The sequence below is a fragment of the Taudactylus pleione genome, unplaced genomic scaffold, assembly GCF_031769625.1.
Source record: "Taudactylus pleione unplaced genomic scaffold, aTauple2 ptg000953l, whole genome shotgun sequence".
NCBI lineage: Eukaryota > Metazoa > Chordata > Amphibia > Anura > Myobatrachidae > Taudactylus > Taudactylus pleione.
In genome coordinates, this window is record NW_028285354.1 from 221,190 (window position 1) to 247,277 (window position 26,088).

The 26,088-nt window shown below is 43.2% G+C and overlaps 1 protein-coding gene across 2 annotated transcripts in view; it reads right to left on the bottom strand.

Annotated features, from left to right (window-relative positions):
* Positions 1-5,449: 5,449 nt before the first annotated feature.
* Positions 5,450-26,088, bottom strand: part of LOC148473223 (protein-L-isoaspartate(D-aspartate) O-methyltransferase-like) — a 62,373-nt gene continuing 41,734 nt past the window's right edge. For both annotated transcript variants that reach the window (XM_088459926.1, XM_088459927.1), the window contains 6 exons: positions 24,921-24,952; positions 24,008-24,112; positions 21,095-21,215; positions 17,665-17,750; positions 6,990-7,159; positions 5,450-5,814 (listed from right to left, as the gene is read on the bottom strand). In XM_088459926.1, coding sequence (XP_088316052.1) covers positions 5,802-5,814; positions 6,990-7,159; positions 17,665-17,750; positions 21,095-21,215; positions 24,008-24,112; positions 24,921-24,952 — 527 coding nt within the window. In that variant the 3' untranslated portion in view covers positions 5,450-5,801. The remainder of the gene's footprint in view (positions 5,815-6,989; positions 7,160-17,664; positions 17,751-21,094; positions 21,216-24,007; positions 24,113-24,920; positions 24,953-26,088) is intronic.

Consider the following 26,088-nt stretch of genomic DNA (forward strand, 5'->3'; position numbering starts at 1 on the left):
CTTTTCTCCAAGTTACACCTCTTCTTCTCAACCCACACCACACTAAGGGCCTGATTCAGACCCACTCGCGAGCGGCTGCCCGCTCGCAAGTGGGTCGATGGTATGTACTGCGCATGCGCACGACGGAGGGAGCTCCGTCGTGCGCATGCGCGAGACGCGACGAGCGAAGGACTTTCCTTCGCTCGTAGTATCTGATCAAAGGGGGCGTGCTGTCGATGTTGATTGACAGCACGCCCCCTTTGGTGGGCGTGCCTCCCAGACGGAGGCGTTCCCAAGGGAACGCCTACCGTCAGAAGCCGGCCCCACTGACATCACTAGTGATGTCAGTGGGAGTGATTTTGGCTCTGATAGAGCCAAAATCACTCCTGGCCTTGCGGTTGAGAAACTGAACCGCAGGCTTCTGCTCGCAGTGGCGATGGTCGCGATGGTCAAGACCATCGCGACAATCACCCTGCATGCTCGTATATGCTGTGGGTGGTGACCCACAGCTATACGAGCATCCAGGAGGACGCTCCATATTTATGGAGGTGGGCCCTGATTCAGAGCGAGCGCTCTGGTCAGAGCGTCCGGCTCTGAATCAGGGCCTAAACCTCCACCTTGCCCACCACCTGCTGTCACCCTTCCTCACTCAGAAGCTCACCACGTACCCACACTCTCCTTATCCCCCTGCTCTAAATCAGTCTCAACCCCACGCTACAGCAACCCTAACAATCTCCTTCTCTCTTCTCCCAACTCTGTCCCTCTCTCCTGTCTTCTCTGGAATGCCAGTCTTGTCTATAATGTACTGGTCCCTGTCCATTAAGGCTTCATATTCAACTCCTTCAATCTCCTAGCCATCACCAAATCTTGGACTTACCCATCTGACACCACTTCTCCTGCAGCTATCTATTTTGGGAGCCTCACATTCTTTCACACTCCCTGGCCTGGAGGTTGCCACAGTGTTGGTGTTGGAGTACTTCTATCATCTGGTCACTCACACTAACTCTTACCTTCTAAACTCTCCACTTCATTATTTGCATTCAATGCTCATATCAGTTGCCTTTTCCAACTTCCTCGAGTAGCTGCCTTTCCTCGTCCCCCTGGCCTTAACTCAAAATTCCATGTTAACTTTTTGGCTTCTAACCTTGAAATGGGCTCTCAAGACCCCTTTCTTCCTCAAAGCTTTCCAGCTCTCATCCAAACCCACTACTCCATGTACCTTCCTCACAATCCAGCCCATCTGTGTCACCCCTGTTTGTCTGTCCCTCCCCTTTAGAATGTAAGCTTTCACGTGCAGGGACCTCTTCCCTCATGTGCTTCTCCCTCACTTACTTCTACTTTAATTTACAACAGCACATACCCTTGGTTGCTGACACCATGCTGCTTATTTAAGTGTTATGCAGCAATGTATAAATCATGTATTTGTCCTGTGTTGGTTGTACTGTTACAACTGTTTTTCTTGTGTGCTCATTTGTCTATGTACTTGTCTTTTGTGTGCGCATTTATGTACTTTGTAAGGCGCTGCGTAACCCTTGTGGCGCCATATAAAGGATAATAATAATTTAACTTCTAAGAGCTCAAAAACAAATTTGATACCAATGTCGACCCTATAGAATTGAGAACATTTTCATAGTGTTTGAGCACCATTTTGAAAAATGGCCCCCATTTTTGTTCCAGGTCCAATCAGCCGTGCCCCAATATCTAAATCTCTTACATATACACAAAGCTGTGTCCCAAAATTACATGCTTTTGAGAAAAAGTGCACGATACTGTCCCTTTTTTTTCCCACTTATAAACTGCCCCACTATCTGTAGTGCTCTTGGCCAATGAGCCTAAACAAATGTGCATATACAGTCACCAGAAAGATAGTTCCATCTGTATTTGCAGTATAGAATCTAAGGCACCTTCTATAATAATGGAAAGAATATAAGCAGGTGATAGGAATAAACTGCGCCTCTGTGGAAGTGTTTTATAAAATGAAACGTATAATGTGGTGGGTTTTTTCAGCAATGTCTCGTTGGACTAGGTATATCAGATAAACTTATGCTGTTCAAGGAAATAACTAGGATGTGCAGGGTGGATTCATCTACATCAGCTGGAAGGATGCAATTGAGATTAGACTAATTGCAATTTTCTAAAGGGACTCCCCATTTGAAAGAAGCAGGTAATGTTATCACCTATTGGGATTTGCTTTTCATCCCTTCACCTTCTAATTGTTAGAATTCAAGGAAAAAGTTTTAGGATCCTTGCAGTCAAAATTAGTATGACAAGACTATAATAAAAGGACCTAGTTTTCGCCAAGGAACCCAACAAAGGAATATGGACTTCTCTGCAGAATGTGTACCAAAGGACTAACTAGGAGTAGTAGTGAAAGATAAGTATTGCGGTACAGGTGCAGAATTGAATGGAAGGTCAATCGAGCCATGGGTTGGAGTCACTAGCATAGATTCATAATAGAATGCAAGTCTAGGGGTCAGGGACACAGGCAAAGGTGAGAGGTCAAGAACTAACCAAACTGGTAGTCAGGAATCTACATAAAGAGCAATAGTGCTAGCACACAGAGGGATACACAGAGCCGTATTCAATTTGAGCCGAGCCGCGATACTTTTTTGCGGCCCGGACTTTCCGCCTACTTAGTCTGTTTTGTAGGCGGAAAAGTATCGCGGCCTTGCCGGCTTTACCGCATATTCAATTTGAAAGTGCGCAAAAACGGGACCCGGCAAAACTTGAACAGGCGGAAAGTACTGTCAGATTTGGGGAAAACAGGTTGACACCCCCAAAAGATGGACTGACATGGGGGTTCCCTATGGTACCTTGCTGAAGGTATTTGGTGTTTTTAAACAGGCTCAATAGCTGCTAAATAGCGTTTTTGTATAAGTGGTGAAGAATAGAATTTAGGAGTTATTTTTCCAGAAAATAACTTATCCCAGCAAATTTGGGGTACTTGAAAATGGGGGTCAGCATATGTAAACGTTGCTAAAAGGGAAGTTGAAAAAATCGTGAAAAGTCCACCTGCTGCAAGCACCTGCAATAATAAAAAAAAAAAAAAAACACACTTGGGGCATACTTGGGACCCCCCCCCCCCCCCAGAGTCAAGTTCGCTAGTTTAAGTTTGTACCCCAACATTTTTTTTTTTCGCCCCCTTTTTCAAAGTGATTTTTTGGGGTGTCCAGAAGTGTTTTTGTTTTTTTTTACACAGTTTACCTTTGGGGGACTGTCTGAAGGCTGCAGGGGGGTTCCCGCAACGATGCCCCCCAAAACCCCAATTCTGCAATTTTTTCCGCCTCCCATTCATAGGCGAAACTTTTCCGCCTATTACATTGCATTGACTTCCGCCTAGGAGGAAAGTCTTTCAAATTGAATACGGGGTAAAAGCAAAACAGGCGAAAATGACATCATCGGCGAAAAGTTTCTGCCTCAAATTGATTACGGCCCACAGTCAGAGTCTTTACTCTAGGGGCGGAATTCAATTGTTTCCAGCCACCTGCGCGGAGCTATTCAATTGTTGCTCCTGTTGGGCGCGATCAGCTGCCAGCGCTCCATTTCAGCTCGCAGCCCCAAGGGTGTGCAAGCTGAAATGGGCGAAAAGTGACCTGTTTGGGCACCCAAATGGCACTTTTCACGATCGTGCCCAGCCCTTTGGTCAAGGGAAGCCGATTTACGCGGCTAAACCCAACCACTTTGGGCGCGATCAGCAGTAACAATTGAATAGCGCCCCACGATCTCCCGTCACTTTAGGTGGGAGATCCGGGCCACAAAGACAATTGAATACCACCCTAGGAGAGACAAGAATCAGACAAAGGGAGTAATTTAAATAGGGCAGTAACATCTGTGATTGGCTGCAGTGTTCAGCTGGGAAAAATCAGCAGCTGTGTATGTCTTCACCAAAATGACAGCGCCCATAGTAGGAAACTAAAGTTAGATCTGAAGGAACTACACTAAGATGGTGGCACCCAGTGGACAGACAGGTGCCAGAGGAGACCGGAGCTACAACAATTCCAGCAGCCGCCTTCCAGACCCTATGGATCACCACCATACAGCGATGTGTGACACTAATATGCTGTCCATTCTTATGGAAGGCCCTTTTAGTTCTAGACAGCAAATATAGATGGGACCATCTTTCTGGTAACTTTGTACACACATTTGATTATGAACATTGGCCAATAGCATTACAGATGGATATTTTTATTTAGGACACTATATTTGATTTGGCTCTTATGCATTTAAAATGGGATGTAGTCATGAGACCGTGGGCCGCTATGCCACTGGTCTCAATATCGACAAGGAAATCCTGACAAGGGACTTAAGATAGGCATCGAAATAATGACGCCTATCTTAATCCCGACGCCGGAACACCAGCCCGAACGAGGCAAGTCTGGTGCGCCCTTAGCGTTAGCCATGCGGGGGTGGAGGGTTAGGTTTAGGGAGTGTAGCAGGGTTAGGTTTTTTAGGTGGAAGGTTAGGGTTAGGCACCACTAGGGGGGGGGGGGGGGTCAGGCACCCCGCCGGGAGGGTTAGATGTAGGATGCGCTAAGGGGTGGAGGTTAGGGTTAAGCACCACTAGGGGAGGGTTAGGGCTGAGAGGGGTAAGGATAGGGTACTTACCTGCCATGTTGGTATATTCTATCTTCAGGCTGCCGGCATCAGGATATGAACCAGCAGCTGTTCAGCTGCCGGGACTTCATACCCATGCCTTTAAAATGGCATGATCATAAAAAAGGTGCCACTGGGTATAATTTCAGAACGTTACCAACACTTTCTGCAATTTAGATCTATTTTTATCACGACTTCATTTTATTTTTTAAGTGCTGTTAATATAGGTATATACTGCTTGTATAACATTCCTGTGTATATTTTTATAATATTGTATCCTATATTAGTATTCTTTTCACAAATATTTTATTGGGCGGTTTGAGACAAGGGCAGTCAGATTTGTATTGCATTTGGTGTTATTCTCTCTAAAGGGAACTGCTATTCCCACTCTTTGGGCTCGATTCTATTCTGCGCGAAGTGAATAGCGCCGGGATTCAGCTCCCACATCTATTCAATACACCGCGCAGCTAACCCCGACTAAGGATTACTTCTCGCATCCCTCCGGAGATGCGAACAGACATCCGAGAAAAGTCCAGGCACGAGGCTGTTTTCTGCCCTTCGCGCCTGGAAAACAGCATCGCACCGGGAAGTTAGGTCGGGGGAATGCCCGTTCTCGCGCCTTAAACAGGGTGTTTAGTCGCGAGAACGGGCATTCTCCGACTAAGCACCGCGCAGAATAGAACAGCTCCGGGAGCTATCTCCCTGCGCTATTTACATCGCGGGCAATTGAATCGAGCCCTTTGCTTGTTGAAGACTCCATTATCCAGCACCACTAGAGGGATTGTTTGTATTTATATTTCACCTTAATGTGTCTCTACAATAGGACATGTTATGATGCATTGTGAAGGCGAGGAAAAACGGATACAATAACATTCAGTTTCGCTCAGTCTGCATTCTTTAATGTTCTGATGTGGCTAATTTATATTCATCTACATGACCAGGTTCAGTCCAGATCAATTCAATGCAATTACAAAAAGATGGAACATTTCATTTCTAGTTCAAATCAAGGCTATGGGTTTCAACATTCTCGAGTAATTAAGCGCCTTGGGCTGTAGCAAATATGACCGATTTATACATGTGAAATGTACAGCACCATCTCTGACACTACAGAGTCTCTATGTATGGGGGACAGAGGTGCCTCTTTGGATACATTTCTGTATCATCCTAGAAACCAGTTAAGAAAATAATTTTGTCAACGTTGTGTTATCTTTGCGGGCAACAAGCTTTGTTCACAGATCATCCCTAAAGCAAACAGAAAAAAAAAAATCTGTCAGTCTTATACAAGATATTACTAATAATATGAAACGGCTTCAGAATTTTTCATTCTTTGATTAGGTACTTACATTTTATTACTCAGTGTAATACAGAAATACCACAAGAGATAGAAAACAATGGTCCTTTTTCCTATTGTACAATGGCTATAAATAGTTTGAACAGATATAGTTTGGCTCGCTCTCCTTTGCTGGTTGTACCATAAGGGCTCATTCAAAATGTACTTATCTCACAGAGAAATGTACTCACAAAGTACAGCAATCACAGGGGGAAGGGGTGCTTATTCATGCATTGGCTACTCACATGTGTGGCAATATAAAACATTGGTCATAGCATGACACCATGTATCATCCATACAGAGGTGTGCAGCTACTGGATCAATGGACCCATGGTCTACAGTATTTATAGAGTGGTATGCTCAGGCCGCTTTATGTTTATGTTTATAATGTGGCATCAGCAGGTTCTTTTTTAAGGCTTCTCTAAATGAGAGAGTAAAGCGTCAAACAAGATACTGCTAATATTCATACATAAGTATATAAAAAAAGCAGTTACTAAGAAAGATAAAATGTCACAACAAAAGCAAAGTATACAGATGTGTCCTCATACACCTAGCCTCAATTCTCATGCGAGATACCTGGCGCAATGGAGTCACTCGGAGACATGTGTAGACTTTCTCTTTAAACTTGCATTTTATATGCACCACAGCTATACACCACTCAACCTGCAGCAGAGACGCTGGGATGCGACTAACTGCAGAGAGATTAGTTTTAAATATGTACAGAGTCACAGATGAAGCACAACGGAACTTGCCAAAAAAAGCCACGGCCGCTACATGGTAGCAATTTGTATACAGATTCAGACTCATTCTTACACAAATATACAAGTGTCACATTCATCAGTTCAGTCTCGTTTAGTAGTTTTGTCGCATCACCTTGTGTCTAAGACGCACATTCAAGCGAAAAAAAAGCTGCTGCGACAATAGTGTATATGGACACATCTGTTCTTAAGAGTTAATATGCTTTGTTAGACAAGTATTTGGTAGGATTGTTGAACAATCCAGGATATGAGCAGCAATACAACAATTGTACTGCTCCAGAAATACATGTTATGTTGTCTTTATATTTACAAACATCTCCGGTTCTTACTTTGGCCACTGCCTTTTTTTGTCCGTCAGAGGAACATACATCACTCCCATTAAGCGAATTTTTGTGATATTCCCATCACTGTCTTTGTCATATTGCTCCATAACCTGGCTTCCTCCTTCTGGGCCCACGGGTAAAATCAGCCTTCCTCCTGGTTTTAGCTGATTCAGCAGCTGTCCCATAGAAAGAAAATTGTGTGGTTATCAATGTAATTATGCCTTTTATTTCCACCTCATGGACTAGGATTTCACAGTGATAATAACAAAAGTACAAATAAATCTGGTCACATAGTTCCAATCTCTTGTGGCTGCAACAGAAAGGTTTTATCTCCCTACATTCCTATATTTACTTTGCTTGTTTTTGACAATACTAACTGATAATACAGTATTTTGTCTCCCCCTACAGTATCGCTTTTTCTATTTCCCAAAACAACTCAGTAATTTATTTTATTGTCCCTTATTTCAACACCAGCTTTATTTCACAGCTTCAGTTCAAAACTGTATGGATGGCATTAGGAAAAATGTATAGCTGTACGCAAAAATACAAAAAATGGATCAAATAATTTCCAGGCTGTAGGTTTTCAGGTCCATCCCTATACCTAAGCATTTCGTTTAAACTTGAATATATACTTGTCTGTTAACTATACAATAATGCAGTGGTTCTCAAACTCTGTCCTCAGGACCCCACACAGTGCATGTGTTCCAGGTCACCCAGCAGGTGCACAGGTGTATTCATTACTCACTGACACATTTAAAAAAAAATACACAGGTGGAGCTAATTATTTTACTTGTGATTCTGTAAGACCTGGAAAACATGCACTGTTTGGGGTCCTGAGGACCGAGTTTGAGAACCTATGTAATAATGTACAAGTTCAGACAATGACCAGCTGATTTATACTATGGGGGTTATGTAATAGGGTGCGGGTTTTCAGAAGCAGTGGGATGCTGGCATTCTTGGCTGCAAATGTAAAGAGACAATATTTGGAAAGGCCAGTCGGGCAGGGCATGACACAAACCACACCCCCTGCACTTGCCACTTGGTCCTCCCCTCCAGGATCTTTTGGAGGTGTAGTATGGGTTAAAACCAATATCAAGTAACAATTACTATAATATTTAATGGTTGACTGCACTTTTATATAAAATGACTGATATGCTTTCTAATAACTGAATAACCTGGTGATACTGACAACAAAGGAGATTTAGATCTTTTTCTTCAACTCCATTGGGGGCACAGAGACAACTCTGGGTATAGCCTGGAGAGGAGAGTCTGGGCACCAAATAGTTAATGAAATTACCAACAAGCCCAGGCTCCTCTCCTCTATACCCCGCCCCCAGCCACTGGGACCTCAGTTAAGTTTGCAAGCCCATGGCAGTAGCGAGGCAGAGGAGAAGGAAGGCCGGCATACATACAGAACCATACACTCCATGGAAAGTACAGCCAGACCGGTTACCAAGAAAACACATCATCCCCTGCAGACAGATGCGTCAGGGCGGGATGGAATAGAAGAAAAAGACTTAGCAGTTAAGATATAAGTCTCCTTTTCTTCTTCCTCCACTAGGGGGCACAAGGACAACTCTGGGATATCCTAAAGTTGTCCCCTATGGGCGGGCACGCTCCTAAACTGCAGTGAGCATAGAACGCCCGAAGGCGGTGTCCGAGGACGCAAAAGTATCAATGCATAAACCCTGATGAAGGTATGAGCAAATGACCATGTGGCAGCTGTACAGAGCTGTTCAGCAGAAGCCCCACAGCTTGCTGCCCACTAAGTCCCCACTGACCGGGTGGAATGGGCCGTCACCACAGCAAGGGTAGGAAGGTTCGCTAAGGAGGAAGCTTGGCAAATGGTAAAGCGAAGCCAGCGGGCCAAGGTCTGCTTAGTAACCAGCCACTCATATGAACCTCATATAAGACAACAGAGAGTCCGACTTACGGATCTCTCCGGTCCTCCTGACATAAAGCCAGAGAGCCCTCGCCACATCCAACGAAGCCTCCGGCAGAGATTAACCCATAGTCTGAAATGCAGGAACTACTATGTCTTGATTAATATGAAAGCGGGATACCACCTTGGGAATGTAGCCCAAGCGAGTCCTCAATACAGCCCTGTCCAAAGGGAATGCAAGAAATGGGGAGCGACACCCGACAGATCCGACACCCTTCGGGCTGATGCAATGGCTAGTAGAAACTGTGTGTTCCATGTAAGCCAACGCAATACCACCGTCTAACTGTGCAAATGGAGCCGACTGGAGAGTTCGGAGAACTAAAGAAAGATCCCAGGGAGATACAGGAGAAACGAAAGGTGGCTGAACATAGAGAAATTCCAGAAAAGTTTGCACTTCCGGCAGCAGAGCTATCTGGCTTTGAAAGAGGACAGACAAGCGGAAACTTGGACCTTTATTAACAGCAAGAAAGAGAGGTACACCAAACTCCAAGATAAATACATGCAGATGAAGGCTTCCTAGCCTGCAGCATGGTCCGAACAACGCTCCTGGAGAATCCTTTCTTTAGGTCTTAGGATGGATGTCTCAAGAGCCACCCTGTCAAAGCGAGACGGGCTAGATCCAGATGGAAGCAGGGGGCCTTGAGACAGCAGATCTGGCCGCAGTGGAAGATGCAGTGGGGCTTCTATGGAAATGCCCAGCAGATCTGCATACCACAACCGCCGTGGCCAAACAGGAGCCACCAGGATCAGAGTGCCTCCTTCCAGCTTGAACTTGTGAAGGCCCAGAGGAATCATTGAGATCGGAAAGAAGATATAAATCAGAGGGAAGGTCCAAGGAACCGCTAGTGCATCTACCAGGAGAGAGCTTCCGGATTCCTGGTGCGAGAACAAGAACTTAGAAGCTGATGATCGTAACAAGACACCATCATGTTGACGTGCAGTAGGCCCCACGACAGACTAATGGAAGATGTTTGGGTGCAGCACCTACTCGCCTGCATGGACCTCTTGACCACCTATCAAGTCTGTTTCCCAATCTTGAATGCCCGGGATTAAAACGGCGGACAGTGCTGGAAGATAACGTTCCACCCAGCGAAGAATTCAGGTGACTTCTTACATGGCTCCCTGACTGCAAGTGCTGCCCTGGTGGTTCATATAGGCCACTGTGGTTGCATAGTCTGACTTTACAGTCACCAGGCATCTCTGAAGGAGGTGCTGTGTATGACACAGAGCCCTGGACATGGCACGTAGTTCCAGGGTGTTGAAGGAAAGCTCGGTCTCCTGACAAGTCCAACAGCCCTGAAGATTAGATAACAAGTTACTGCCCCCCACCCCTGAAGGCTTGCTTCGGTGGTAAGTGGGGCCCAGTCCTGGATCCAAAAGTGGCTTCCCTTGTTCAGATGTGAGCGCTGGAGCCACCACAGCAGTGAGAGACGTACCTCCTGGGACAGAATAAGAGTCTGAGACTTGAGATTTGGGCGAGACTTAATCCATCGATTCAGAATGACTGTTTGGAGACGTCGGGAGTGGAACTGACCGTACTCCACTACGTTGGACCGATGACCCCAGAACGTGCACGCACAATTGTATGGGTACCCAACACTGACTGAGAAAGGTGTGTAGTCTGGCTTGTAAGATCAAAATCATGTCCGGAGGGAGGAAGACTCTCTGAGCTCTGGAATCCAAGAAGGCTCCCAGGTGAAGCATCTCCTAGGACGGAGATAGCGTGAATCTCCTCCAATTGATGACCCAGCCGTGGGACTGTAGGAGGGCTATTGTCAGACGGATATGATCTGTGAGAATGATGGACTGAAGGGACTCCATGTGGAACTTGGTAATCTGGAGAAATTTGTTCAGGTGTTTCAAATAGAGATTGGGTCGAAAAGAGCTGTCCGGCTTCTGAAGCAGAAACAGACTGGCGTAAAAGCCTAACCTTCTTTGGGATGGGGGAATCGAATGATGACCCCGAGGCCATGAGCAAGTCAATAGACGCCTTGAGAGCCTCTGCCTTAAAAGGTACAACATCTCTGACCCGGGTCTATATGCATCCACACTGCCAAAAAATGAAGAAGCCGGCCTCCCGCTCAGAGGTCTCCCAGGAGGAGGCCCACCCCATCCTGCAGCAGGTTTGTCCGCTGGCTTGGCAGCTGGATGTCTAGTGGACTAGGGTTGCTTACCTTTGGGCCCATAGCTCTTAGAGGCTAAACCCTGGTTTCTGGGTAATGGCTGACTTCTGGCTCTGCCGTGTGGACGAAAGGAATGAGATACTAAAGCTTTAGATGCTGCCAACGTGGCCACTATCTTGTCCAATTCTGGACCAAACAGAACATCATCCGAATAGGGAAGGGCCTCCAGGGCCTTCATCTGTGGCCACCTTCCAGGCCTGAATCTATAGCAGCTTCAGAGAGATAAGAACGTTTAACTTTGTAACCATAGAGATGCACCAGAGGAAAGCCCTTCCTTCAGAGTGTCTGCCCAGCTGCTGACCGCTTAGCCACCCAAGCCGAAGCAAGAGCTCCTGCATTCACATAAATGGTTTTTAATAAATTTGCTAAACTACGATCTGTAGGATCTTTAAGAGATGCTGTATTAGGAATAGAAAGGAATTGCCTAATTCAGAGGTTCCCAAACTTCGCCATTACAGTCCATGTTTTAGGGATATCCATGCTTGAGTCCAGATGGTTAAATCAATTGACTGAGGTACTATGTCACCTGTGCTCAAGCATGGTTTGCTGTAAAACGTGGAATGTAATGGCGGAGTTTGGGAACCTCTGACCTAATTGGATGAGTAATATGGGCATCCACAGGGGAAGGAGACTCCCACTAAGACCTGGGAGTGTAAGAGGTAACAATGCGCTTGGACACTTGGCTACCAGGGAAGTCCATGCCTCCGCTAGTAGGTATTGTAGCTGAGCGGAAAACAGAAATTCTATAACAACTGTCTTCTACTGCTTAGGATCTGGGAGGCATGCTCTGAGTCTTCCACTAGGAGAAGGGACTGTACTGCTCTGACAAGAGCTGCTACGTCTACTGGGGACATAACCCAGATAAAGGAGTAAGGCTTTCGCATGCAGCATGTCTATGTCTGGGAGCCCTATCCTTATCTAGCATCTGCTGAAAGGACGTGGACTTGAGCTGACCCCTGGACTGTTAGAAAATTCTGCATCCCGGGTGGCTCCACCATGGAAAGCTGAGACCCGCGACAGGGACAGGGAGCATAGAACTTCCTGTCTACAAATGATTGTTACTGTCATTGCTTCTCACACTTTTTATATGTGTGCAAAACTGTAGCGCCTACCTCCTAGATAGTCTTATTTCTGGACATACTGAGTCACAGAAATTCCTACACGCCAAAATAAACAAATAATGCTCAATTATATATATATTAGGGATGTGCAGGCTCGGATAGGTTCGAGTTTGCACGTTGAGTTCAGATTTTTCCCTCCAAAAAAACGGAACTCAGAAAGAGGCTAAACGTCATCTTACATGGACGAACAACATCATTCCTGGACAAAAGTCCAGGAATGATGATGTTCGTCCATGTAAGATGACGTTTAGCCTCTTTCGGAGTTCCGTTTTTTTGGAGGGAAAAATCCGAACTCAACGTGCAAACTCGAACCTATCCGAGCCTGCACATCCCTAATAAATAAATAAATAGTGTGAGTGTGAGTGTGAGTGTGAGTGTGTGTGTGTGTGTGTGTGTAACTCCAGGGCTATCAGTACAAAAAACACAGCAGACTGTAGAGAACTGAAGTCAACGTTTCACAGCCTTAAGCTCTTTTATCAAGACAATATCTCAAGAGACAAGCGACAAACAAAAGATATATACACATACCATGATCAAACACCTGGGTGCTCGTGTCACGCTGGCCCAACGGAGTCCCGATGATGTCATGGGCATGCAATGCGCCGGCAGTCGGTGACTCACTAGGGGGCGTGGTCATGATGACTAAAAGCTTCATTAACAACCATCCGTTATACACAGGCCCAGATGTCAATTTTTTTGCTACTTTGCTGGAACTTACGCTGACCAGGAACTATTTTCTTTTTGACAGCAAGTTCTACTCCCAACGAACTGGATGTGCCATGAGTTCATGCGTGGCACCCAGTTTCGCCAACATCTATATGTTGGAGTAGAAGAAGAATTCTTTTTCTCGGATCCTAATGTTGTTCAATTCATCAGTTGTTATTTGAGATATATAGATGACATTTCCCACCTCTGGTCGGGCACCTCAGAAAGTTTTCTGAAGTTAATGACTGATCTTAACAATAAACACCCGATCAAATTTACATTTGAAAATAGCTACAGTACAATATACTTCTTGGATGTTACCATCAACCAGAATGACCTTCATGAACTCAATACCACTATGTTCTTTAAACCCACAGATCGGAATACCATACTGCAAGCAGGTAGCCATCATCCGCCAGCGCTTAAGTGGGGACTCCCGTACTCTCAATTTTTGAGAATCTTAAGAATCTGCAGTGATCACACAGATGCGATCAATCAAATTGACAAGATGTCTTGCAAATTCTTACAGCGTGGTTATAATTACAAGGTTCTGAAAAAAGCAAAAGAGAAGGTATTATCTATGTCTAGATCACAGGCCCTCACATCTACAGGACCTAAAGTGAACCCCAATAGTTGTCTAGACCCAACAGTTTACTACCGAGAGTAGTCGTTTGATGCATACGGCCCGAGAAATTTGGCCCATTGTTGCCAAAGACCCCAAATTACCAGCACTACAAGGTTCCACCATCCTTACTTCGTATAAAAGGGGTAGAAACATCAAGGATATAGTCATACATAATGATGTGAGCCATTTTACCAAGACAACTTCTACACATTTCTTAACCCGTCCTGCAGGCAACTACAGTCAGGTGCATAAATATTGGGACATTGACAGAAATTTCATATTTTGGCCTCTATTCACCACCACAATGGCTTTGAAATGAAACAAACAAGATGTGCTTTAACTGCAGACTTTCAGATTTAATGTGAGGGTAATTACATCCAAATCAGGTGAACGGTGTAGGAATTACATCGGTTTCTATATGTGCCTCCCACTTTTTAAGGGGCCAAAAGTGATGGGATAAACTAAACAATCCTAAATCAAACTTTCACTTTTTAATACTTTGTTGCAAATCCTTTGCAGGCAATTACAGCCTGAAGTCTGGAACGCATAGACATCACCAGACACTGGGTTTCATCCCTGGTGATGCTCTGCCAGGCCTCTACTGCAGATGTCTTCAGTTCCTGCTTGTTCTTGGGGCATTTTCCCTTCAGTTTTGTCTTTATCATCAAGTGAAATGCATGCTCAATCGGATTCAGGTCAGGGGATTGACTTGGCCATTGCATAACATTCCACTTTTTAGCCTTAAAAAACTCTTTGGTTGCTTTTTCAGTATGCTTTGGGACATTGTCCATCTGCACTGTGAAGCGCCGTCCAATGAGTTCTGAAGCATTTGACTGAATATGAGCATATAATATTGCCCGAAACACTTCAGAATTCATTCTGCTGCTTTTGTCAGCAGTCACATCATCAATAAATACAAGGGAACCAGTTCCATTGGAAGCCATACATGCCCACGCCATGACACTACCATCACCATGCTTCACTGATGAGGTGGTATGTTTTGGATCATGAGCAGTTCCTTTCCTTCTCCATACTCCTCTCTTCCCATCACTCTGGTACAAGTTGATCTTTGTCTCATCTGTCCATAGGATGTTGTTCCAGAACTGTAATGGCCTTTTTAGATGTTGTTTGGCAAACTCTTAATCTGGTCTTCCTGTTTTTGAGGCTCACCAATGGTTTACATCTTGTGGTGAACCCTCTATATTCATTCTTGTGAAGTCTTCTCTTGATTGTTGACTTTGACACATATACACCTACCTCCTGGAGAGTGTTCTTGATTTGGCCAACAGTTGTGAAGGGGTTTTTCTTCACCAGGGAAATAATTCTTCTGTCATCCACCACAGTTGTTTTCCGTGGTCTTCCGGGTCTTTTGGTGTTGCTGAGCTCTCCGGTGCGTTCTTTCTTTTTAAGAATGTTCCAAACAGTTGATTTGGCCACACCTAATGTTTTTGCTATCTCTCTGATGGGTTTGTTTTGATTTTTCAGCCTAATGATGGCTTGCTTCACTGATAGTGACAGCTCTTTGGATCTCATATAGAGAGTCGACAGCAACTGATTCCAAATGCAAATGTCACACCTAGAATCAACTCCAGACCTTTTACCTGCTTAATTGATAATGAAATAACGAGGGAATAGCCCACATCTGTCCATGAAATAGCTTTTGAGTTGATAGTCCCATTACTTTTGGCCCCTTAAAAAGTGGGAGGCACATATAGAAACCGTTGTAATTCCTACACCGTTCACCTGATTTGGATGTAATTACTCTCAAATTAAATCTGAAAGTCTGCAGTTAAAGCACATCTTGTTTGTTTCATTTCAAAGCCATTGTGGTGGTGAATAGAGGCCAAAATATGAAAATTCTGTCAATGTCCCAATATTTATGCACCTGACTGTATAAATGCATAGGTTGCATTACTTGCAGCTTCTTAGAGACAGGCAATACCTTCTGCCAGCCTAGATCAGGAAAAAAGTTTCAGATAAAATATCCTCTTACATGTTCCAGCCGTTACGTAGTATATATAGTCCGGTGTCCGTGTGGCCTACTCTATGTGGGTAAAACCACCAGACAACTGAAAGAGAGAATGGCTCTACACCGCTGTAACATCAGGGCGGCCATAGATGGCAGAGGATCTGACCAACCTGTGGGTAAACATTTCAAGGATTATCAACACAATGTTTCTACCATCAAATATAAAATGATCGACTGGGTCCCCCCGAATTTGAGAGGTGGTGACAGGGATCGTACGCTCCTTCAAAATGAAGCCTACTGGATTCACACCTTGCAAACTGTCCAACCTTGGGGCCTCAATGAAATGTTATCCCTCAGCTGTTTTCTTTAATTCCTTCTAGAGTCTATTATTTAATACCGTAGTTTATTTCCATTTTGTTGCTTATCTGTGCCAATGTATTTACCGTTAGATTATATACTGTTTTTCTATTTTATGCTTTTCAGCCTGTCCTTACTATGATTCTCTTGTTCCGCAGACATCATGTCTATAATTTGACAGTGTCTGTCTGATATATGTTTTGTACAGTCTAGTACCTTGTTGAGTGTTGAGCCTGTTAGTTTTTCATCCGTTAGTATAGGATTTGCAGTGGGTGTTTCTGCATTGCCATGTCACAGTGACAAGGGTCATATAGTTTGTCATTTTGTGACTATTTTGCAATTTGCCAGATATACTATTTTTATCTACACAGTTGTCTGGCTTGTTTCCTATAATATTGATCGTGTATGTGATCCCATTGTTTAATATTTTTGACCATTCATTCTGTTTATTATGCTTCTCTCTGTTCCCCTGGTGAAGGTACACGTCATGACCACGCCCCCTAGTGAGTCACCGACCACCTGCGCATCGCACGCCCATGAAGTCATCGAGACTCTGTTGGGCCAGCAAGCCACGAGCACCCGGGTGTGAGATCATGGTATGTATATATATATATCTTTTGTTTGTTGCTTCTTTCTTGTGATATTGTCTTGATAAAAGAGCTAAAGGCTCTGAAACGTTGACCTCAATTATCTACAGTCTATTGTGATTTTTGTACGGATAGCCCGGAGTTCCGTCCACCTTTTTTGCTGTACATGAGTTATTCTCTGGAGGGGAAACACACACACACACGGCTTTGAAGAAAACATTCAAACGACTGCTGGCCAAGGTGATGAAGCAACGGCAGGGCTCACAGACCACTCAATGCTGTACAATAAGTGGGCTAATAATGTTAACAAACCATCTTATTAATAGCAGGCAGGAGCCAATTACATAATGTGGCTTTAAAAAGCGAGATATGGAGACAGAAGCCCAAATATCTCTCTCTGAGCAGTGCTGAGGGCAGAAGAGAGGGGAGGATTGAACCTGGGACGCGCTGTCTGCAGTGAAGAAGCTCTCCTAGGGCTGGGAAAGGGACTAACAGGAGGAGCCCTGCTTCCCCAACTGGTATGAACCCCAGGGTATCGGCCAGCACCGCTATTAAGCGGTGTCCTATTCCAGTAACAACCCTGATGGTCTAGTGAGCGGCGCAGAGACAACCAGTGCCCTTACAGCCAGCACCGGCAGTGGTCTCCTGCATCGCGGAGAGCCGCTCTTACCTTGTGAGCTGTTCGGCTCTCCCCAGCGTCCGGCATGCAGCTCCAGTGGAGTCCGCGGCCGAAGTCACTGACCCAGTCGCCAGTGCTGCGGCCTCGGCGCTGGGTTGGTGGAGTAGCAGTGATGGTGTCCTGTAGGACGCCCTGCACCACTTGCTCAGAAAAGTACAATAATTAAAATACGGGGGGACATCTAACACATCACCCCTGAAAAACTGTGGTGCCAAAGCAGGAGCTGGGCAAACTAAAACTGAGGTCCCAGTGGCTGGGGGTGGGGTATAGGGGAGAGGAGACTGGGCTTGTGGGTAATTTCATTTACTATTTGGTGCCCAGACTCTCCTCTTCAGGCTATACCCAGAGTTGTCCCTGTGCCCCCTAGTGGAGGAAGAATAAATAAATCATTTTAATTTAAATAACTATTAGGAATGTTTTTTTTCCTATGGAAAGTGTTATTGTTTGGTGTAGAGCTTCTATTGTATAAGTTACAGCGTAATCCTAGTTGGAATGATGTACTGTCGCACTTACCTCCTGTGGCACTGTTGCTGCTGCTGCACCAACATGAATTGCATCATATGGGCCTTCTTCACTATAGCCAAGTCTGCCATCACCCACTATAACAATACACAATTAACGGTATTAATGGAACATAGCAGTAATATTTTTGCAATGTTAAATGCTGGTTCCAAAGTATTTATACGGGTTAAGTGTTTTGTGTGCTTGCGTGCTCGAGATATGTCACACGGGAGCGGCTTCGGGTTACAGAGATAACCAACCTTAATACCAATCTGTGTCTTCAATTTAGAGGACCCAGCACGCAAACTAAAGGGGCCTATCCATTTGCCGACTTTCTGCACGATGCAACCAAAACCAGGAGGTTTTGGTCGGAACGTGCAGAAAGTCTGCAAGTGTATAGCCGGCAAGGACCAGCGATGCGTGCGCACGCTGGGTCCTTGCCGACCCAGACTATCGAACATGCCCGTCAACCTGACAACGGTCATCAGGTTCGGCATGTTAATAGATAGGGAGGTTGTGCTCCTGCACTGAAGACGTTCAGTTGCGGTGCCCGCACCTCAGCGACATGAAAGTCTGAACGCTAAACGTTCAGACTTTCATGTCGTTAAATGGATAGGCAACTTTAGTGTACAGCTGTGATAATAAATGTGGTTTGTTCTGTACAGAAGAAACACATGTTTAATGCACACCATATAATGATGCACAAGGAACTCTGATATTGCCCAGCATGAGTATCATCAAGGATGTTGAAATGGACAGAGGGCCTGATTAAGAGCCGCTCGTTCGCTCTGAGCGATATTCGCACAACTGCGCATGCGTATGGGTCGTAATGCGCATGCGCAAAACAGTCATTGCGGTCGGAAATCGTGCGCTCGTAAAACAGCGAGGGGCTGCTAATTTGATTGACAGAATGTACCGTTTGTGGGTGGTAACAGGGGAAGGTGCTTGAAAACGGGGGCGTGGAGATCCGAACGCAGGTGTGCCAAACGGTCAAAACGGGCGTTTAATGGGAGTGCATAATTAGTAAAGGAGCGTCATCGATCACGTCACTTGATTGTCTTTTAGCCTAAACTTCTCGCAGTATTAGGAGAAAGAAAATCCTACCACAAGCACTGCGAGCAGTTCTGATGCCTTTCGATGTTCCTGATTAATATAATAAATACCGGAGATGACGTGTGATGCGAACGGCAAAGGGGCGTCTTTACAAAATAGCGAGCGCATTTTTCGTACGCTCGCTCAGACATAGAGCCGTCAACACACGGCAAAGAGCGAGCGCTCAGTTTAAATATCCGGCCCCTTTTTTAGAACGAGCGTCCGCTAATAGCGTCCGGCTCTGAATCAGGCCCAGAAATCAATACGCTAGGGTATCTTAAAAATTATTATATTCTTTATCTTAAAAATGAATGAATAACATTTTATACTACAACTCTTATTAATGTAAACTAAAGGGCTGTATTCTATTAGAGGCTAAAAGCCGTTTTCACGTGTTTTTGGCAAAAACTTTTCACCGATGACGTCATTTTCGCCTGTTTTGATTTTACTCCATATTCAATTTGAAAGACTTTTCGCCTAGGCGGAAAGTCAATGCAATGTAATAGGTGGAAAAGTTTTGCCTATGAATAGCAGGCGGAAAAAAGTGCAGAATTGGGGTGCAACGTTGCGGGAACCCCCGTGAAGCCTTCAGACAGTCCCCCAAAAGGTAAACTGTGTAAAAAAATTTTTTGAAGAACACCCCCAAAAAATCACTTTGAATTTGGGGTGGGAAAAAAAAAAAATGTTGGGGGACAAAGTTCAAAACTAACGAACTTGACTCTGGGGGGATCCCCAAGTATGCCCCAGGTGTTTTTTTCATTGCAGGGGCTTGCGGCAGGTGGATTTTTCACGATTTTTTAAACTTACCTTTGGCAACTTTAAAATATGCTGGCTCCCATTTTCAAGTATCCCAAATTTGCTGGGATAAGTTATTTTATACTAAAAAAAAAATCCTGAATACTACTCTGCACCACTTATACAAAAACGCTATTTAGCAGCTATTGTCCCGTGTAAAAACAACAAATACCTTCAGTAAGCCAAATCGGGGGGTACCATAGGGAACCCCATGTCAGAGCATCTTTTGGGGGGTGTCCGGCTGATTTCCCCAAATCTGACAGTACTTTCCGCTTGTTTGAATTTCGCTGGGTCCCGTTTTCGCATACTTTCAAATTGAATACGGCAATACGCGGGCACGAACGCGATACTTTTTCAGCCTGCAAAACAGGCGATGTAGGCGAAAAGTATTGCGGGTCTGCTTAAATTTAATACAGGCTTAATAATAATGTAAACAGTATGACCGATAGTTAGTAGTCAAATGAAATGGTGTTTCCATAAATGTAAAAAAGCCGGCAATAATGAGTTTAGACATGTATCACCACAGACACAGGATGACAGATAGACAGCTATATTAAAATTGAACGATAAAATGTTAGGATTTCATTAGTTCTTGCAGTGGCTGCCTGGCACTAGGTGCGGTTACATGAACCAGAGATGCAGGACAGGGGAGGGAAGAGAAGTCTCATGAAGGCCAAGAACAGTAAGGGGATGTTTGCTTAACTGTGAACAGATGCGTATTTCTCAAGCAATACAATTTTTTAAATAATAGGTGTAAGTGTATGTGATATGTACCCGACGTAAATGATATGCAAATGAAATGCTACCGATGCTGACCTGCACGCACCTTGAAATTTTTGCAACTTAGGATATGCATGCAATTGTAGTATGTTTAATTAACGCATTTTATGTCCGAGAACTTGCGATGCAAATGTGTTTAAATCGAGCATCAGCTACTTGTATTCTGCATAACTTGTACTGGTGACTTTATGGAGCCAACACTGAAGGTACCAGAGTCGAAACCCCCATGGCAATACCTACATTTACAGTAAAGCTCCCTTTAATGCAAGTTGAATACCAGTATACATGTTCTCGAAAATCAGTGATCAGTTCTAGGATGAACAATATACAGAGACTATTCCAGAGCAGCAAACCACTCTCAAGAAACTGTCCTTTTCTATGGTCCTGCTAAAGGCACCAGGTCAATTAGTTGATGTAAAGAAAATTTTTTTAACATATGAGACATTGGCGAATATTATTCTTAAACAAACAGTTATACTGGTGAACAAACTAGAATATCACTGAACATTTAAAAGTTATGGGGCCCATACATCAGCAATTAATTGGGGCAATTCCCAGTTTTGCAGACGATCGGAATCATTGAGTTGAAGATTTTCAACAAGTTGTTTTTTGCCGATCCCCCTAAAAATTGGTGATCATCAGAGTCTGGCAATTGGACCAGCATCAGAATAGAATAGAATTTGGTGATTAGACGTACGGCCCACATTAGCTTTGTGATCTCGGGTAAATAAGTGGATGCTCTATGGCCAAGAACCCAGATAAATAATGAACTTACCAACAAACTTAATACGTCCAGAGCTCAGTAATGTTGGATCATCTCGTTGGATGTTCTGAGTAGAGTCACGGACAAGTTGATCGATATGCTCTATGCCAATAACCTTTCCAGTGAGGCCTACCTAAGAATAGCAGTATATTTAAGACTTTGTCAATCGGAAGACTAGTTTACTGTTCTCATTATTACGTTCTATTTACAAAGCAGCACCCGTCTGGACGGGCTCAATGAAATTGGGGATCTAGAGTTCCTTTAACGACCCTGGTTATCACCTCATTGCACATGATATGACCATTTGTCTTTCCTTTGGGGCCCTTCTCATCTTTTTCTTTATTGACCATTTTGTTTATCTCCTTCCTCCTTCACACCTGTAGTGTGACATTTGTTTCCACCCCCCTCCCCCCCTCCCTTATTTGATACATTGTTTATAGACCTGACTTAATACATCTTTAGTCGGACCTACATTTTTGAGAACTATGATTAGTTCTCATTTATGCGCAGTTTCATCCTTTCTGGGATTGTGGCTACTTAGTGCCATTAACATTTTGGATTTTAGATCAACATCTTGTGATCAGTTTGAGCAAGGGGGTCCAGTATAACTTAGAACTATACTATTTTTCTGCTTTATACAAAGAAAAGCTGTGTGCACATTGGGTACATCGTCCAGTGTAGCAGACAATTATGATCATGAGTATCCATGGCTCTAGGTTATTTATTTAATAATTACAGACCACATTGTATTATGTTTCTAATTTGTGATCAGGTCTGTTAGGGATGGAGTTAGAGTTCTTTCTATGCAGACATGCCTACAGTATAAATATCAGGACACAGCGCTAATACATTTTATACTTTATAGTGTCCATTGGACTAATTCCCCTGTTTAAGATCTTAATTATGATATGGGTTTTTATATACACATGGAGTTTTGAGTCTGTTTACTATAGATCACAATGTATTCAAATGGTATAGTTTATTTATTTAGTTTCTGATGAGACAATATCTTCTCATGATTACCATACTGTATTCCACTGTTAAATTGATTCCAATAAGGTGAAATGACCAGTATGTATTATAATAGAATATACTGATGATATAGAATAGGCTGGGTTAGAGATTTTTTTCTTAATGACAGCAAGCATAACTGAGCTGAGACAGGGACAATAATCACTTGCAGGTGTTGTCTATACTAATGAATGATTTGGATTGGAAGGGATTCCTTTTAAAAGTGACACCTTCCTGCAATCTGACATCCTTCTGAAGGAATTCTCATAAGAGAAAGAAACGCGTTAGGGTGTCTCTGTCTCCAGCTCACATTGCTGATGTCCTAAGGAAACCCCCTGCGATACACTGTTCCTCCATTCTGATAATATCAGCAAACACTTGCTCCGGGACGGACTCATTCCCCCTGCCTACTCCACACCCACCCTTTTGCTGGGGATTACCTGAAGTCCAGTACGGAGAGGCAATCGTTAGCACACCAGCTGCTAGCCATCACCCACTGCACATGAGACGGCTCTAGTGCAACACTGTCCTCACCACGGCTAGGTGAGCATAAGTGTGGCGGCATTACAGTCACTAGCAACTTGACTGAGGGGGTCACACCGGAGCGATTCCTCCAGTGCTACATCCTCATAAGGTGAGCGGACATTCACACACTATCGGCCTCTTGGCCATTCGCACACATAGCCGGCATGTGTGGCAACTTAATTACTAAGGATACACAAACCGGAGAAACACGGAGTGCTCCATAGCACAGTGTTTGCAATACGGGGTATCTGACTCTGGAGAAAGTGCCCAATCAGGGCTAAGGGAATACATTGATTAATAAAAAATTTTATAGAGCCCGATTGCTCTTTTTGTACTGTTTGGAATACATTATTGGCTCTTTTCACCATATCCTGACCTATACATTTATTTGAGATACATTCCTTTTAGGGAATAAGGAAGAGCCTTGAGTCTATTAGAGACTTGATTATTTGTCTTGTTGATACATTGCACACTGTTTATCCAAATAGTCATTTGGATACAGTTTTGATACTATGTCATTTTGAGATTTGTCATGTATTTATCCATGCAATATTTATGCCCATGACATTTCACCTATGTTCATTTTATGTTTTTCATATTATTTTTATATATTGCTTATTTTGTAATTTTTCTTCATTTATCATATATTTTTTTCTGCAGATTTTATTTTATTTTTCTTGATATAGGCTATTGTGATCATTTCATTTCATTTTATTTTTACATCCGTATGTCATTTACATGTACGAAGTAAATTGCAAGTTTTTACATCCCGATGGAATCTGTGTATGACTACGAAGATTTGTTTTCTTTCTCATGCCTTAGTCTAATTCTATGTCATATGTCTATTAATTTATAGTTCCTCCGAGAGAGCCTTTATATCTTGTTACCTGCCTTTTAAGATTCTAATAAATTTTATTTTTATATACATCTATTGCTCGTCTCCTTGGTCCGGACTAGACGATTGGCGCTATCCAATTTTTGCATTTTTCTTCTTGGTTTGTGGGTGGTAGTGGACCCCTAGGATAGCTGACTAAGACTTTTCAACTGTGAGCCTGGAGGTCGCCCTTTGCTTTGCTATACCATATGTATATTCTATGCTGCCAGTGAAATCTATTTTATTATGCAGTAAATATTACATTTTAACCGCAAATATACGGCAAACATGCAAAGTGATCATTCTTTGAATGTTGCACTATAAATAAGTCACTGGAGTATAGTTTCACGTAAAGAAAAAGTAAACTCCTGTAATAAATATTATTCAGATGTAACACTACTTGTGACATTCAGTTGCACTTGCCACAGTAGTAGTTTATTGCTATACGATCTATTTGTTTCCAGCTGTGTGCACCAAATAATAGTGAAACATTATTTGTTAAATATCAGGCTGACCATTCTAGCAAAGCAGACAGTGAGGTATCCACTCCCAGAGCCAACATCCAATGCTCTAGCCCCAATCACCAGCTTATCTTCTAACAACTCCAGGGCATGTGCATGCTGCAAGATAGAGAATACTGAAGTTAGAAATGCAGATAAACATTAGGCTTATAATGCTTTGGTTTTAGACCGTTACATTGCTAGCAACATTTGAATAAAAAGAAAACATGACCCGCTATTTTGTCTGCCAGGCTTGGTGACTTGGCCTTATGCTGGGTAGATACTGAGATGTAGGTTCGGTCAATAGACAGATCCACCATCAGAGCGGGCAATTGGCAATCTATACACACTTCCCAATTGGCCGCTCGATATGTCTGGGCTGACATCACAAATGGGCGGGCATTTAAATTTGCCTGCCCAGTTGAGATGTCAGTGTTGGCGGTCCCTGCAGCAAGTGTACAGGCAGGCGGCCTTCTCCCTCTCCAGCGAAATTGTTACTACCTGGGATATCACCACCACTTCAGTCTGTATTTTAAAATGGTGTACTCCGCTGCTAAATACCACCTCCCATAAGCCATTTATCATCAATTGCACTACCTAATTACCTGCTGATCGCTGCTTCCACAATATTACCCAACCTTTTACTTTTCATTGCATGTCAGTTACTGTAGGTTTCATTTTTTCCACTGTAAAAATTGTGTATCTACGAGCAATTCAAATCCAAGTCACTAAATAATTTCTTTCTAAGGTAACACTTATATAAGGTACAGAGGTTTAGGTTCCCAGGATTATTATGTTAGGTTTTGTTTTGGATTTTGAAGTTTTACTGGGTAATCACTGGAAGTCATTAACCCATACTAAAAATGTTATTTTTAATTACTTATTTTCAGCAGAAAACTAAAATAATATTATTGCATGGAACACTCACCATGTGCGGGGCACTAATTGTAGCCTTGTACCCTGTGGTCAACAAAAGACAAATATAGTTAAAAAATCACCCTGAAACAGCAAAAGGAGAACCTAAAAACAATGAGTAATGTTTTATAATCATTGTGACCTGAATAATTATTTTAATCATTACCACGTTTCTAAAGGGGTTTTGGGGTGGAGTTCGCACTAGATACTTTCTATGCCCAACTGAGTCCAAATTGGTATGAGATGAATGTGAAGTATATGAAGAGAAAACGTGATTCCTTAACCCAATGGTCCCCAAACTGTGCGCCGCGGCACCCTGGGGTGCCTCGGGACACTTGCAGGGATGCCTCAGGATGGTGGTCCAGCACCAAATCAAATTCTTTGTGGTCAATGTAATGTAAATATGTGCATAAACAGAAGCACAAACCTGTCCACCACTATATACCCAAACCTAAGGATGACAGGTCAGCACAATTTATTTCACTGTACTACTTCACTACATTTTTTCTGAAGTTATCAATAACAAACTTTTGGCTTAGGGGTGCTGTGAAAACATTGCTGATGTATTTGGGTGCCGTGATTCAAAAAAGTTTGGGAACCACTGCCTTAACCAATTTAGTGAAAATGTATAATCCACTGCAAGGAACATACGAACGAGTTGGCGGTGGTCCTTAGAGTCAGATATACGATATCAAGAAGCTACAGAAAAGAAGGTTCTTTGTTCGGGGCACTCTTACTGGTTATTTTGAATTAGATTGTGGTTCATTTAAACTTCACTTTTATTATATGCTTAGAGAAAACTGAAAGTGGAGCAATCGTTGGATACTTATTTATACATATAATTACCTGTGGTCTAATGACCTGTTTCCTCTGGACCATGATATAATCCATTGACAACAATTTAATGATAGATATATATATATATCCATGATTAGTCTGTTGATGAACTATTGCCCAAGTGTATTTTCTTTATGTATTTGAATGTATTAATACATTTTGAACTTTTAATTATTTATGCGCTCTCTTATCAAGTGTTAACCTTTGAATTTATTTTAATAAATCAGAATAAAAGTGGGAAAAAATATATAGCAAAAATGGCATTCAGATGTTTATAATTAGATACAGGGCAAATTCCTGCAGAGCTGTGCTGTGATACAGATTAATACAAAACATTTAAAACA